This window comes from Rattus norvegicus, chromosome 8, assembly GCF_036323735.1.
Source record: "Rattus norvegicus strain BN/NHsdMcwi chromosome 8, GRCr8, whole genome shotgun sequence".
Classification (NCBI taxonomy): Eukaryota; Metazoa; Chordata; class Mammalia; order Rodentia; family Muridae; genus Rattus; species Rattus norvegicus.
This window is the reverse complement of record NC_086026.1, coordinates 80,273,849-80,288,291: the sequence shown is the minus strand read 5'-3', so window position 1 is coordinate 80,288,291 and position 14,443 is coordinate 80,273,849. Positions and strand designations below refer to the sequence as shown.

Genomic DNA, 14,443 nt, shown 5'->3' with positions numbered 1-14,443 from the left:
AGGGTAGAGAAGGAAAGGAAAGAAAGGAGAGGGCAGGAAGAGGAAGGAAGTGGGTAGTGGAGAATAGAGAGAAGAATGAATGAAGAAAAGGGGAGGAAGGGGAGGAAAGAGGAAGACAAAGCTGAACTCACCTCAGAGGGTTCTCTGTAATTTTGGGAGGAGAAAGGGGCCAAACTGGCTCTGATACATGCTAAGCACATATGCCACCCATGTCTCTCATGATTTCTAAGTTACAGATTAACACTGGTTGATTTTTAATAAATCACGAGCTGAAAATAAAACTACTTTTTTTGAGACTATCTTGCTATGTCCTGGCCCTGTACTCATGATCTTGCTGCCTATGCCTCCAGATTACCAGAAGTACAGGTATGTGCCATCAAATCTAATCCCTAAGATATATTTTAAATGACACCATCTTTCTCTAGAGGCTCATTTATACTTTTATTTTTTATGACCGTCACCTACAAAAAGGGCACAGTTTGCCCAGTAAGACAAGTGATGAAGAAAGTAAGAGAATATTATAAACTGTCAAAAAAAATACTTTCCTTTTACAATTAGAAGACTGTAAAAAAAAAAAACCTACTAAAATTTAGTAACAGGTCAGTTTACAGGTAATTATAAAAATGTATCATCTGTCTAGTATAATAAAAAAATTAAAAGTTTCTCTTTAAGCATTTAATTTTTTTAAATGTTATGACTTAAGAGCGAAAAAAATCTCATTTACAGAAGGAAATTTTGACCACTTTTGAGTTAATAGTTGAGGGCTGTCTTTAGTAATTATTACTATAGAATTATAACAGCCTAGAAGACTGAATTATGTTAGTTTCCTTATGACTTCCCTGTCTGTCCCACTTTGCTGTCTGATGAACTTTCTATTGGGTTAAGTATGTGACTATGCCTCCCAGCACATTTTAAACTCCTAAGAGATATCTGTTACAAATGTCAAAAAAGAAAAAAAAATGGATTTTAAGGAGGAAAGGGGCTGGGAAATTTTTCTTAGGTGGCTTTGTTATATTGTTTTGGGCTAAGATGACCTCCACTGTCAGTTTCCTTTTAAGTTTTTCTATTTATATAACTTAGAAATCCCCATTTATTTCCTCCTTGAAAAATTAGAAGCTATAAAAATCATTGAAAGTTTTTTGAGAACTCTGATTGAATGAGGTAGTACATGCTTATAGTCTTATCACTTATGAGACACAGGTATGAGGTTTGCTAGTTCTAGGCCAGCCTAGGCTACATAGCAAGATATTGTCTCTAAAACAAATAAACAGGAAGCTAAAACAACAATAACTCTTAAACTTGGAAGTACCAAGAGCCAAAGTGTCACAGATTTTAGAAGTGGTACATTGTATAATTCACTATTAAACATCATGTAAAGTGGGTCCACAGATGACTTCATTCTCAAAGACCATTGCCTAAGATGACCTGATCTATCTCCTCAGAGTTTGTTTAAAAACAGAAAAATAGGGGTTGGGGATTTAGCTCAGTGGTAGAGCGCTTGCCTAGCAAGCGCAAGGCCCTGGGTTCTGTCCCCAGCTCCGGAAAAAAAAGAAAAAAAAAAAAAAAACAGAAAAATATTGGATTAAGTTAATTAATTAAAATTTTCAAACTTCACAAAATCCCATACATGCCTTGGGTATGGGAACATGAGGCTTAAAGCCAGGCAAGACAGATGACTCTAAATAGAGCTCTCATCTCTTCCCAGCTCTGTACATCTGCTGCATGCAGTGGTCTAGTCTACAAAAGGCTAGGCAGGAAGAATTTACAGCCACGACCATCTTTGTTTTCTTTTGCTTTTGTTTTAACAAAGCTGGAAATTCACTGACAAGTTTTTTTTTGAGCAACTGATATTAGGGACAGAAGTACTTAGGGACAGTATGAACCCAAGAACAGATATGGGCTTCTAAAGAGACAGCCAGCCACCTGCGATCAGATGCCAATCTCTTCTCCCATTTCTCATAGATACATGAGTCCTGTCCACAATGCACCCCAGGGTACAAATCAAAGTTGAACCAGGGACCAGAGAGCCAGTGGAATGCTTTCTCCATCCTTTATGGATCTCTAAAGGAAAGTCCCTGGCCAACATATTGGTAAGCTTGATTCTTAATGATCTTAGAGTCTTCTAGAATTCTTGATACTCTGGACAGTCAAATGACAAGGTATTCTTTCTCTGCCACTTTCTTTCCTCTCCTCAGCATTTAAACAACCTTTTCTGAAATATCTGACTATATTTATCCTTTATATTCCCTTGTGTAGAATAAAAAAATCAAAGAAAATGTTAGATAAAAGTCCAACTTACCATAAATATGTCCAGTGTAAATATGAGAGGTATCATAATCAAGTACTTTATTTGACGTTTCTACTTTAAATTCATCACTAAAAAGGGAAGTGTCCCTCTTCATTCGTAGGTTGAATTGTCTGCAAAATGGGACAGGAAAAGAAATTTAAAGGATCCAAATCCTATATGACTTCTTTTACTATTAAAAAGAAAGTACACAAGACAAGGACTGTGTCACACAATTCACCTATTTGGGAAATAGAGTGAGTTCCAGGGCAGGTGGAACTATGAAATGAAACCACGCCTCAAAACGAAACTAAAGTAAATTATAAATTCTGCCCATCTTGTGGGATTGTTCTAAGGCTTAGAGATCATAACATAAAGTCAGCACAATACTTAGCCTGCAGGAAATGTGGGTAAATGACAACAACTTAACTGTCATTACTAAACCCTTAAAAGTATATCATACTTCCATAATTGCTACAGGAATCTACACACAATAGAATTTCTACTCCATGATCTTTATGACAAATATAACAGATGTGTGGTAACAGTTTATCTTCTAAAGCATGTTTTGAATGGTAGAACAAGAAGGAACCTTGTTTAAAACACATTACAAATTTGCACCAGTCACTAAACTCATCTGTGACATAAATAAGTCTGTATAACTTCTGCTTAGGAAAACTGATTAAAAGAATCAGTGGCGGGGTTGGGGATTTAGCTCAGTGGTAGAGTGCTTGCCTAGCAAGCACAAGGCCCTGGGTTCGGGCCCCAGCTCAGGAAAAAAAAAAAAAAAAAAAAAAAAAAAAAGAATCAGTGGCATACATACAACAGACTTCAATAAATGGCCTCTGTCTCCATTTCCTATGACAAGTCCCTATAAACTCTGGGATCTCCTGAATGATAGGAGTGTCCTCCTCCCTATTCAAAAGTCCATTTCTAATCACATCAAAATCTATAAAGAGGTGACTGAACATGGGACCCACACACATCCTCAGGTTGATCAGGGACTGTGTAACATTTTTATAGATTTTCATATCCACTTTGCAATCCCTGATCTCTAGGGCTAGAATTCCAGCCCTCAGTCACTTGGACATTTCTAATGGATGATCAGATTAACCTGAGGCTGTCTAAGGGTCAGCCCATGTTCAGTCACTTCATTATCACAGTGAAATTGATGAGTGTCCACCAGTGGCTAATACATGGGAGTACTACAAAGGTGATACATGAGGAAAGGGTATGGAAGCTCTGTGCTTCTATCTGTCCTCTGCATCACTTTCATTTTGCTGTTCCCAAGTTGAATTAACTAATATTAGTAAGTAAACTGTAGGGCTTAAGGTATAGCTAAGAGGTAAAGTATCTTATTATCATGTTTAAGGGGTATGAGTTTGTTCCCTACATCAATGAAAATAAAGAATTTACATATTGATGTGAGGGAAAAGAAACACTTATTTAACTGCTAGTGCAAATACAGACTGGTATGGCCACTATGGAAATCAGTGTGGTGGTTCCTCAGGAAGCTGGGAATCAATCTATGTCAAAACCCAGCTATACCACTCAAGCATATACCCAAAGGACTCTACATCCCACTACAGAGATAACTGCTCATCCATGCTCACTGCTGCTCTATCCATAATAGCTAGAAAGCAGAAGTAGTCTAGATGTCCATCAACTGATAAATGAATAATGAAAATGTAGTACATTACATAATGAAATATTCAGTCATTAAGACGTTTTTAATTGTGAAATCTGTAGGTAATCCATACCCCAAAATACAAATGTTGTATACTTTACTCTTACATGTACAAGTTAGCATTTAAGCTCTAAATATATATTCTTCAACTTGAACAACCACAGAGGTTAGGTACTCAGTAAAGGACAAATAGGGAGAGAGGATCTCAATAAAGAGTAAATAGAATATAGTGTTATAAAAGAGACAAAAGGGTTAAGTAGAATATGAGGATTAAATAAGGAAGGAGCTGGAAGATAAGGGTAAAGAAAGGAATATGGCATAGTACAACTAACACTAAACCCCTGAAAAACCATATAGAATCCTACTACTACAAAAGCTTCCTACAATACATTCAAATGAGAGTCACTAAATAATAAGAAGCAATGCTCCAACTAGACATCTTATGCCACCAGTAAAACCTCCAATGCTAGAAATGGGTTGCACCTTGTTGAGTCACTGGCGTAAGGGGCTTTACAGAAACCTCCAAACGTCATAGGCTATTGCCAAGGCTACTGCTTATTCTCCACAACCTTATTGCTGAAGTCAACACTTCTATGAATTATGAGAAGCTTCACTTCCAATGACTAGCATTGATGATACTGGAATGTACTTTGCAGGCTATGGAAGGAGAAAGATAATCATCAATATCACCCAGCTACAAACCCTGTGACCTACAATGGTAACCTCTCTACAAGATAAAGTAGTGCAATATTGGCACATGTATTATTGCAGCAACCAACCACTTTCTGATTGGATTTAAAGCCCATTCAGTGAGATGTAACCCATACCTGGTATTACTAAAGTGGTCAAGAACATGAGACTAGATAGGTCACAGGCACAAGGGAATAAATAAAACTACTACTACTACTTTGCTAAAGGAAAATGGCAGTAATGACTCAATGACATACTGCTATACCCACAGATCAGACCCTTGTTCAACCATCATCAGAAAGACATCTTCTTGCAGTAGATGGGATTTAACAGAGACCCACAAATGGACAATGCACAGAGCATTCAGTCCTAAATGCTTTATCATCCTAAATGGGATAAGCAAAAAAGATTCTAAGAGCCAGAAGTGATGGAAGAATCCAAAGAAATCGTGTCTTCCAGCCACAACAGGATTGATGCACATATGAACTCACAGTAGCTGTGGTAGCATGCACAAAACCTGTACAAGTTCAAGCCAGATAAGACTGAGAGGGGGGAAGTAGACACAGGGTCTTACCCCTAACCAAGAAACTATCTGAAACTGATAGCCACTGACAAAGGGAAAATCTGTTTTCTCCAATGGAGTCTCTCTGGGTGTATTAGCCACACTTGAGGGCAGGCCCCAAACCCAGGAGTAAGTTGGTTAACACAAAATAAAGTCAATGGTATTTTTGTCAACTTCTGTTTTATTTTGCATTGTTTACTCCATTTTTTGTCTTATTAGACTTTTACTTGTTTAGATTTTGTTCTATGGATTTGAGAGGTTTAAGTTTTTTGTTTCTTCTTCTTACTTTTGTTTCTTGTTTTGTTTTTTTGAAAGAGAAAAAGGGAAATAGATTAGTTGGGTGTGTAGAGATAGAGGGGAGATCTGGAAAGAGCTCAGTGAAGAGTAAAATTATGATCAAAATATACTGTATGAAATATTTTTCAATAAAAATGTAAAGAAACTATTTTCCGAACTTCTGTGACCCATTCTTGAAAATTAACTTTAGGAAGAAATTGTAAACACTCCTTATTTGTAAGGAGTTTTCCTGCTCCCTATCAGACTCCTGGCCTGACAGACATGACCACACTCCTCACACAGGAATGTGACTAGTGGTTCTGAAGACCAGGACAGAGTTCTCCACGTCAATGAGGTACCTAGATGGGTCTTAAGGGTTTAGCCAATAACCTTTTCAACCAGGATATTCTTAGTCCACTCTGAGGAAGTGGTATGTAACCACTCCCCATGATGAACAGGCAATAAACAGTATGGATAAGCTTGAACTGTCTCTCTCATCAAGAACCGCCTCAGGGAGCATAGAAAAAGTCTTTATTTATAGAGCCTTGTTAAGTCTCTCACAGAAGGCACCTCTCCTCACTATTTCCAGCAGAGTCTGGATGTCCAAGAGTCGGGGAATTCCATCTTCGACCTCAGTCTATGTCCTTTCTCACTCTAGCTGAAGCTTCCAGCCTGGGTTGCATTCTCCCAACCCCTGAGCAGTACATAAACACTTCCACAAGCCCATAACCCAATGGTGGCTTAAGGTAAAATGTAATCTAGTATCTCCCATTTTGCTTACTCAAGTGACATTCCCACAACCCAGCAGCAAGGCAGAAAGTGGGACCACAATAATGATATAGATAACTCTGAATCAGTGAGGTTTCCTTAGTCATAGTCTCTTATAGGAATATAAAAGTAAATAGCATATATAGAACTCCCTTAAAGAAATGCAGGAAAATACAAGTAAACAAGTAGAAGCCATCAGAGAGGAAACACAAAAATCCCTGAAAGAATTACAAAACACAATGAAACAGGTGAACAAATTGAAAATGGAAATAGAAACAATAAAGAAATAACAAAGGGAGACAACCTTAGATATAGAAAACCAAAGGAAGAGACAAGGAGCCATAGATACAAGCATCACCAACAGAATACAAGAAATAGAAGGGAGAATCTCAGGGGCAGAAGAAACCATAGAAAATGTCAACACAACTGTCAAAGATAATGTAAAAGGCAAAAAAACTCCTAGCCCAAAACATATAGGAAATCCAGGACACAATGAGAAGATCAAACCTAAGGATAATAGGTATAGAAGAGAGTGAAGACTCCCAACTCAAAGGACCAGTAAATAACTTCAACAAAATTATAGAAGAAAACTTCCCTAACTTAAAGAAAGAGATGCCCATAAACATACAAGAAGCCTACAGAACTCCAAATAGATTGGACCAGAAGAGAAATTCCTCCCGTCACATAATAGTCAAAACACCAAATGCACAAAACAAAGAAAGAATATTAAAAGCAGTAAGGGAAAAAGGTCAAGTGACATATAAAGGCAGACCTATAAGAATTACACCAGAATTCTCACCAGAGACTATGAAAGCCAGAAGATCCTGGACAGATGTCATACAGACCCTAAGAGAACACAAATGCCAGCCCAGGTTACTGTATCCAGCAAAACTTTCAATGAACATAAATGGAGAAACCAAGATATTCCATGACAAAACCAAATTTATACAATATCTTTCTATAAATCCAGCCCTACAAAGGATAATAGATGGAAAACTCCAACACAAGGAGTGAAACTACACCATACAGAAAGCAAGAATATAATTTCCTTGCAGTGACACCAAAAGAGAGACAAACATAATTCCACCTCTAACAACGAAAATAACAGGAAGCAACAATCACTATTCCTTAATATCTCTCAACATCAATGTACTCAATTCTCCAATAAAAAGACATAGACTACCAGACTGGATACGTAAAGAGGACCCAGCATTTTGCTGCATCAGGAAGCACACCTCAGAGAAAAAGACAGACACTACCTCAGAGTAAATGGCTGGAAAACAACTTTCCAAGCAAATAGCTAAAAGAAACAAGCTGGAGTTGCCATTCTAATATCAAATAAATTGACTTTCAACCAAAAGTCATTAAAAAAGATAAGGAAAGACACTTCATATTTATCAAAGAAAAAAATCCACCAAGATGAACTCTCAATCCTAAATATCTATGCTCCAAATGCAAGGGCACCTACATTCATAAAAGAAACCTTACTAAAGCTCAAAGCACACATTGCACCTCACACGCTAATAATAGCAGATTTCAAGACCCCACTCTCATCAATGGACAGATCATGGAAACAGAAATTAAACAGAGACATAGAGAAACTAACAGAAGTTATGAACCAAATGGATTTAACAGATATTTATAGAACATTCCACCCTAAACAAAAAAAATATGCCTTCTTCTCAGCATCTCATGGAACCTTCTCCAAAACTGACCACATAATCTGTCACGAAACAGGCCTCAATAGATACAGAAAGATAGATGTAATCCCATGCATCCTACCAGATCACCACGCACTAAGACTGGTCTTCAATAACAACAATAAGGACAGAAAGCCCACATATACATGGAAGTTTAACAATGCTCTACTCAATGATAACTTGGTCAAGGAAGAAATAAAGAAAGAAATTAAAGACTTCTTAGAATTTAATGAAAATGAAGATACAACATTCCTAAATTTATGGGACACAATGAAAACTCATATCTGTGAGTGCCTGCAAAAATAGGAGAGAGCATATGTCAGCAGCTTGACAGCACACCTAAAAGCTCTAGAACAAAAAGAAATGAATAAACCCAAGAGGAGTGTAAGGCAGGAAATAATCAAACTCAGAGCTGAAATCAACCAAGTAGAAAGAAAAAGGACTATACAAAGAATCAACAAAACCAGGAGCTGATTCTTTGAGAAAAATCAACAAGACTGATAAACCCTTAGCCAGACTAACCAGAGGTCACAGAGAGTGTATCCAAATTAACAAAATCAGAAATGAAAAGGGAGACATAAAAACAGAATTTGAAGAAATTAAAAAAATCATCAGATCCTACTACAAGAGCCTATACTCAACAAAACTGGAAAATCCTGAGGAAATGGACAATTTTCTAGGCAGATACCAGGTACCAAAGTTAAATCAGGAAAAAATTAACCATCTAAACAAACCCATAACTCCTAAAGAAATAGAAGCAGTTATTAAAAGTCTCCCAACCAAAAAGAGCCCAGGTCCAGATGGGTTCAGTGCAGAATTCTGTGAGACCTTCATAGAAGACCTCATACTAATACTGTCCCCTATTCCACAAAATTGAAACAGACAGAGCACTACCAAATTCCTTCTATGAAGTCGCAATTACTCTTATACCAAACCCACACAAAGACCCAACAAAGAAAGAGAACTTCAGACCAATATCCCTTATGAATATTGATGCAAAAATACTGAATAAAATTCTTGCAAACTGAATCCAAGAACACATCAAAACAATCATCCATCATGATCAAGTAGGGTTCATCCCAGGGATGCAGGGATGGTTTAATATATGGAAATCCATCAATGTAATCCACTATATAAACAAACTCCAAGATAAGAACCACATGATCATTTCATTAGATACTGAGAAAGCATTTGACAAAATTCAACACCCCTTCACGATAAAAGTCCTGGAAAGATCAGGAATTCAAGGCCCATATCTAAACATAGTAAAAGCAATATACAGCAAACCAGTAGCTAACATTAAACTAAATGGAGAGAAAATTGAAGCAATCCCACTAAAATCAGGGACTAGACAAAGCTGCCCACTCTCTCCCTACTAATTCAATATAGTACTAGAAGTCCCAGCCAGAGCAATCCGACAGCGAAAGGAGGTCAAAGTCATACAAATTGGAAGGGAAGAAATAAAAATATCACTATTTGCAGATGATATGATAGTGTACTTAAGTGACCCCAAAAGTTCCACCAGAGAACTACTTAACCTGATAAACAACTTCAGCAAAGTGTTGGGGTATAAAATTAACTCAAACAAATCAGTAGCCTTCCTCTACTCAAAGGATAAACAGGGTGAGAAAGAAATTAAGGAAATGACACCCTTCACGATAGTCCCAAATAATATAAAATATCTTGGTGTGACTTTAACCAAGGAAGTAAAAGATCTGTATGACAAGAACTTCAAGTCTCTGAAGAAAGAAATTGAGGAAGATCTCAGAAGATGGAAAGATCTTCCATGCTCATGGATTGACAGGATTAATGTAGTAAAAATGGCCATTTTGCCAAAAGCAATCTACAGATTCAATGTAATCCCCATCAAAATTCCTACTCAGTTCTTTATAGAGATAGAAAGAGCAATCTGCAAATTCATTTGGAATAACAAAAAACCCTGGATAGCAAAAACTATACTCAACAATAAAAGAACTTCTGGGGAAATCACCATCCCTGACTTCAAGCAGTATTACAGAGCAATAGTCATAAAAACTGTATGGTATTGGTACAGAGACAGGCAGATAAATCAGTGGAACTGAATTTAAGACCCAGAAATGAACCCACACACCTCTGGTTACTTGATCTTTGACAAAGGAGCTAAAACCACCCAATGGAAGAAAGATAGCCTTTTCAACAAATGGTGCTGGTTCAACTGGAGGTCAGCATGTAGAAGAATGAAATTGGATCCATTCTTATCACCATGTACAAAGCTTAAGTCCAAGTGGATCAAGGACCTCCATATCAAACCGGATACACTCAAACTAATAGAAGAAAAAGTGGGGAAGAGTGTCGAACACATGGGCACTGGGGAAAATTTCCTGAACAAAACACCAATGGCTCATGCTCTAAAATCAAGAATCGACAAATGGGACCTCATAATACTGCAAAGCTTCTGTAATGCAAAAGACAATGTCATCATGACAAAACGGCAACCAACAGACTGGGAAAGGATCTTTACCAATCCTACATCTGATAAAGGGCTAATATCCAAATTATAAAAAGAACTCAAGAAGTTAGTCTCCAAAGAGCCAAATAACCTATTAAAATATGGGGTACAGGGCTAAACAAAACATTCTCAGCTGAGGATTATCAAATGGCCAAAAAGCCAATGTACAACATCTTTAGTCATCAGGGAAATGCAAATAAAAACAACCCTGAGATTCCACCTCACACCAGTCAGAATGGCTAAGATAAAAAACTCAGGTGACAGCAGATGTTGGAGAGGATGTGGAGAAAGAGGAACAGTCCTCCATTGTTGGTAAGATTGCAAACTGGCACAACTACTCTGGAAATCAGTCTGGAGGTTCCTCAGAACATTGAACTCCACTACCTGAGGACCCAGCTATACCTCTCTTGGCCATATACCCAAAAGATGCCCCAACATACAACAAAGACACAAGCTCCACTATGTTCATAGCAGCTTTATTTATAATAGCCAGAAGCTGGAAAGAATCCAGATGCCCTTCAACAGAGGAATGGATTCAAAAACTGTGGAACATCTACACAATGGAGTACTACTCAGCTATCAGAAACAATGACTTCATGAAATTCATAGGCAAATGGAATGAACTAGAAAATATCATCGTGAGTGAGGTTATTCAGTCACAGAAAAACACACTTGGTATGCACTCATTGATAAGTGGATATTAGCCAAAAAGCTCAAATTACCCAAGATGCAATCCACAGACCACAGGAAGCTCAAGAAGAAGGATGAGCAAAAGGCAGATGTTCCCACTCCTTCTTAAAAGGGGGAAAAAAATATATCCATAGGAGGGGATATGGAAGCAAAGTTTAGAGCAGCAACTCAAGGAATGGCCATTCAGGGCCTGCCCCACATGTGACTCATATATATACAGCCACCAAAACTAGATAAGATTGATGAAGCTAAAAAATGCATGCTGAAAGGGACCGAATATAGATCTCTCCTGAAAGACACATTCAGAGCATGTCCAATACAGAGGTCAATGCTAGCAGCAAAGCACCAAACTGAGAATAGGACCCCCTTGGGGGAAATTAGAGTAAGTATTGAAAGAGGTGAAGGAGCTTGCAACCCCATTAAATACAACAATGCCAACCAACTAGAGCTCCCAGGGACTAAACTCCTACCCAAAGACTATACATGGACTGATCCAGGGCACCAATTGCATATGTAGCAGAGAATAGCCTTGTTGGGGCACCAGTGGAAGGAGAAGCCCTTAGTCCTGCCAAAGTTGGACCACCAGTAGAGGGGAATATGGGGGAGGGCAATAAGGGGAGGACAATAAGGGGGATATATAAGGGGAATACTTACATGGGGGAGGGGGAGGGGAGGAATGGGGGCTTATGGACAGGAAACCGGGAAGGGGAGTAACATCTGAAATGTAAGTAAAGAAATAAATCTAATAAAAAATTAAAAAATTTTTTTCAACTTTTATTATTTTATGTAAATGAGTGGGTTTTAGCCTATAAGTATGTCTGTGCACCATGTTTGCCTGATACCTGCAGAAGTACAAAAAGGGTACTAGATCCTCTAGAATTGAAATTACAGATGTTTGTAAGCCACCACGTTGGTAATGGGACTCAAACATGGGTTCTCTGCAAGAAAAAAGTGCTCTTACCTTCCGAGTCAACTTTCCAGCCCATATTATAGTCTTTAAAATAGTAAAGATTATGTATAAACATACATGTATATATATATATATATATATATTATATATATATATTTCTACAAAGAACATTTTTGTGTGAAAGACAGTATCCAAAAGTATGCCAAATGACCTGAAGGATATAAAAGAAATTAAAAGTAAGGATCAGCTTGTACTTCAAAATGACTAGCTGGGGATAGGAAACGGAAGGAGATTGTCTCTTTTACTCTTCTGCACCATCTAGATTTGAAATATATGAACTTATTCCTTACTCAAAAACCTAAATGTAAATTAACATCTTAATGTCCATGAGTATAGTTCAGTGATAAAGCACTACCTAGCACCACAAGGCCCTCTATTTTAGCCCGGTGACACAGAAAGGGACAAAACAAAACAAAGACAACCTTAAGATACAACACAATGGGGCTGCAGCAATGGCTTAATGTTTAAGAACACTGGTTGCTTGTCAAGGACACTTAGGTTCAATCCCTAGCACCCACAAGGCAGCTCACAACCATCTGTAACTCCAGTCCAAGGGATCCTCTCTTCTGGCCTCTGAGGGCACAGCGTGAACATGCTATACAAATAAAACACCTGCACACACAAAATAACCTAAGAACAGGAATAAGAAGAAGAGAAAGAGGAAGTGCTGAGGGTGGAGCGGGGGAGTGGATAAAGAAAAAAAAACACAAGGCACAAGACATGGTAGCTATGTAACACATTTCAGGCTTGGGCTATACAGATAAATGCCATCACAATTGTGCCCCTGCCTTCAAACTATAAAAATCATGAAATAAATAAGAGGACAAGCCCCATCAAGGACTGGATAGCTCAATGGTGGCAGAGCACTTGTCTATCATGAGTCCAATCCCCAGCAGCAAACCAGGCTGGGAGGGCAGACAAACTACAAGCGATAATACTTGCATGTGGTGGCACATGCCTTTAATCCCAGCACTTGGGAGGCACATCAGGAGGATCTGTGATATCAAGGCCAGCCTGATCTACACATAAAGGTGTAGGCCAGCCTGTGCTACACAGTAAGACCATATCAAAAAAGGAGAGAGTGTGATAGTGAGGAGAAGACGGAAGGGGGAAGAAAGAGAAGAGGAAACAGAAAAAGCAAACAGGAAGAAAGAGAAAGGGAAGAACAAAGGTGATGAAACTAGAAGAGAAGTTTACTACATATGTAATATAACCATGTTCAAGAATTAGAACATTGGCTCTCAACATTCTGGATGCTGTGATCCTTTAATATAGTTCCTCATGTTATGGTGACCCCCAACCACAAAGTTACTTTGTTGCTACTTCACAAGTATAATTTTGCTGTTATAAATTGTAATGTAAATATCTGATATGTAGGATATCTGATATGCGACCCCCGAGGTGTCCCAATCCATGGGTCGAGAACCACTGAATTAGAGAGCATATTAGCATTATTAGAAAACAAATAACACAGAAAAGGACAAGAAGGAAATGGCAATATAAAAAAAGATCATGTGGTCTGAACGAGAACGGTGCCTCCTACCACCACCTTTTCTGGTGATGCTTCTGTTTTGGGAGTAGAGAATCTTTGGGTTATGGGGCCTCATCACTGAGGCCCAGGTCTGGTTCTGGCTTCCTAGTCTGTAGATGTGTAAGCAAGCAGCCTAGTACTCCTGCTATCACTTGTCATGAGCTACTCCTGCTGCTGTGTCTTCCCTGTCATGATATACCCTCAAACCATGAGCCCAGAGAAATCCTCCTTCCCTTAAACTGTTTATCAGGTATTTAATCAGAGAAACCAGAAAAGCACCTTAATAAAAATATTTCATGATCAGCTTAGCTTATTCAGGAGTAAGATAGGTTTACATTTAAAAAGCAATGTAACTCATTTTATTCAAAGGGGAGAAAACCATACAATCACATTATTACTTGCAGAAAAAGTAACTGAAATTTTCAGCACTCAAGATAAAAACTGATAGGAAACAAGAGTCAGAGATTCCTTGACCTAACAAAATATTGCCTATATATCATTCTTCCCCTAAAGTAGAAATAAATAGATTTTTGCACTTGCCAATTCTCTTCAACACTAAATGAAGGTACCAGTTAGCACAATAACTCAGTATATAAACAAGGAAATAGGCATACTTTTATTTGAAAATGAAATAAAATCATCTACTGGACACTAATAATAGTGAAACTAACAGAGTCATAAAACACAGAGCTAACATATCAAAACTAAAACAAACCCCACAAGCCAGTTTTTATATCTAGAAGCAAACACATGAAAGAGGAAATTTAAGAAACAATTTGAATTAGTATGTATGTGTA

At 37.9% G+C, this 14,443-nt stretch overlaps 1 protein-coding gene across 1 annotated transcript in view; it reads right to left on the bottom strand.

Annotated features, from left to right (window-relative positions):
* The window catches only part of Adam10 (ADAM metallopeptidase domain 10), a 131,867-nt gene that overhangs the window by 70,437 nt on the left and 46,987 nt on the right, over positions 1-14,443 (bottom strand). Inside the window, exon 3 of the mRNA NM_019254.1 lies at positions 2,300-2,418. Coding sequence (NP_062127.1) covers positions 2,300-2,418 — 119 coding nt within the window. The remainder of the gene's footprint in view (positions 1-2,299; positions 2,419-14,443) is intronic.